Source organism: Pygoscelis adeliae, unplaced genomic scaffold (genome assembly GCF_000699105.1).
Source record: "Pygoscelis adeliae isolate BGI_AS28 unplaced genomic scaffold, ASM69910v1 Scaffold114, whole genome shotgun sequence".
In the NCBI taxonomy this organism is placed as follows: Eukaryota; Metazoa; Chordata; class Aves; order Sphenisciformes; family Spheniscidae; genus Pygoscelis; species Pygoscelis adeliae.
In genome coordinates this window covers 4,679,521-4,681,138 of record NW_008824587.1, presented here as the reverse complement: position 1 = coordinate 4,681,138, position 1,618 = coordinate 4,679,521, and the positions used below count along the sequence as shown (strand labels likewise).

Genomic DNA, 1,618 nt, shown 5'->3' with positions numbered 1-1,618 from the left:
CATGCCTCCAAACCACTGAGCAGTGAGCAGCAATGATACAGCAGAAAAACACTGGCAACGGTAGCTGAACAAAGATGTTGCCAAAAAATGTAAGCTTGCAAATCACTCATCCCACCCTCTTCTAGCGTGTTATGAATGACTACCTTCACCATGCAGTAACCACAACGCCGCATCTTAATATTACTTGGAACTTGGGGTATCACCATGCTTTGTTCTTCACTCTTGCCCGCCTACAAAAAAAAGAGAAAGGGCGTGACTAAGGATGTTTTGTGTGCTGCTGTCTGAAGCACAGCAGCTATTACCGCACTTGGCATGACTGAGCTGTCTGGATCCTTTTACTTAACAGCTACACAGTGCTGGCTATCTCTGTCATTAGGAAAGTTAAAATAATTCCTTAGAATTCCTACAGAAGCTGCTATATAAATACTGTGGCATGAAATTCCACTGCGGACAGTTAAGGTACATCGAGAGAGAACAGGCTACTGTAACCATCAAAAGAACATTTGCACAGAAGCCGAAAAAATTGTGGACAAGATACCACACTGATCCCAACACTATGCTTTGGGACAAAAATAAACAAGGTTAGACTTCAGTTCCAAAGACGATAATGATGTCTTTTCAGCATAATCATTGCTACTTAGTCATAACACGGCTGACATCTACATTAATGATGCATGATTAAAATTGATAATGTTTTTGTTCTAGACAATCTGTAAGGCAATGAACCTGGAGTAGACTACGCCTCAGTTACTGAAACTTTGCGTCTCCATTTACTTCACTGCAACTTGTTTGTGTACATGTCCTCTGAGAGCGCAACATTATCTATAAACGGTTCAATAAACAGAGCTGCAGAGAGCACTTTCTTTCAAGCTTGCCATTCAGTTCGGATTTTTTGCACTTGTACCACTTAGCGGTGGTTAGCATAACATAAGTCATGTATACATTCCATAGGGTACTGCAGCCTCTGATGCAAGAGAGGACTTACGCTCAAATGGCACAATGCACTTACAACAGAAGCGTGGTGTAAAAGACACACAGAACGTCTGTGAACCCTGCTGCAGTTACAGACTATGAATCAGAGACTCTTAGGCCTGATCTCTAATGGTCTGTGTATGTTTCCTTTATGCCAAGTGCAGCTGAAACTCTTTCAGATTGTTCTTACCTAGCAGAGTGGGAAAAAGAAAAAAAGCCTATAGATTTTATAGCCCCAGCACTTTCTTCTATTCATGAAGTGATATACCTTCACTTCCTCTTCAGACTTAACAAAACCCGGATCCATGAGAGACACCTTAAAGTACAGCAGGACAGAGCACAAAACCAGTAAGACGAAGATCAGTGGCTGCAGCAGCTCTCCGCGCTCCTCTTGCTTTTGCAGATCTGAAAGGTACCCCAAAAAAAGAGAGCAGTAGTTCCTTGCAAAGCATTTAGGATTTTTCTCTCTGGCCTTAATAAAGGGGTCCCGCACCTAGGGGAAGGGGGACGGGGAGAAATCAGGCGGCAAGAGGGCGTGGGGTGAGAAGGGGAAGAAACAGGTAACGGAAGGGGCTCCCGGGCGCCCCACAGCCCCCCTCTCCCCCCAGGGCTCCCTCGGAGGGCCCAGAGGCCGAGGCAGGGCGGA

The 1,618-nt window shown here is 45.0% G+C and overlaps 1 protein-coding gene across 1 annotated transcript in view; it reads right to left on the bottom strand.

Moving 5' to 3' along the window:
• The window catches only part of ZDHHC12 (zinc finger, DHHC-type containing 12), a 5,473-nt gene extending 4,049 nt beyond the window's left edge, over positions 1–1,424 (bottom strand). Inside the window, 3 exon segments of the mRNA XM_009322110.1 lie at positions 144–230; positions 1,241–1,390; positions 1,392–1,424. Of these exon segments, the coding sequence (XP_009320385.1) occupies positions 144–230; positions 1,241–1,390; positions 1,392–1,424 (270 nt within the window).
• Between the last annotated feature and the right edge of the window lie 194 nt (positions 1,425–1,618).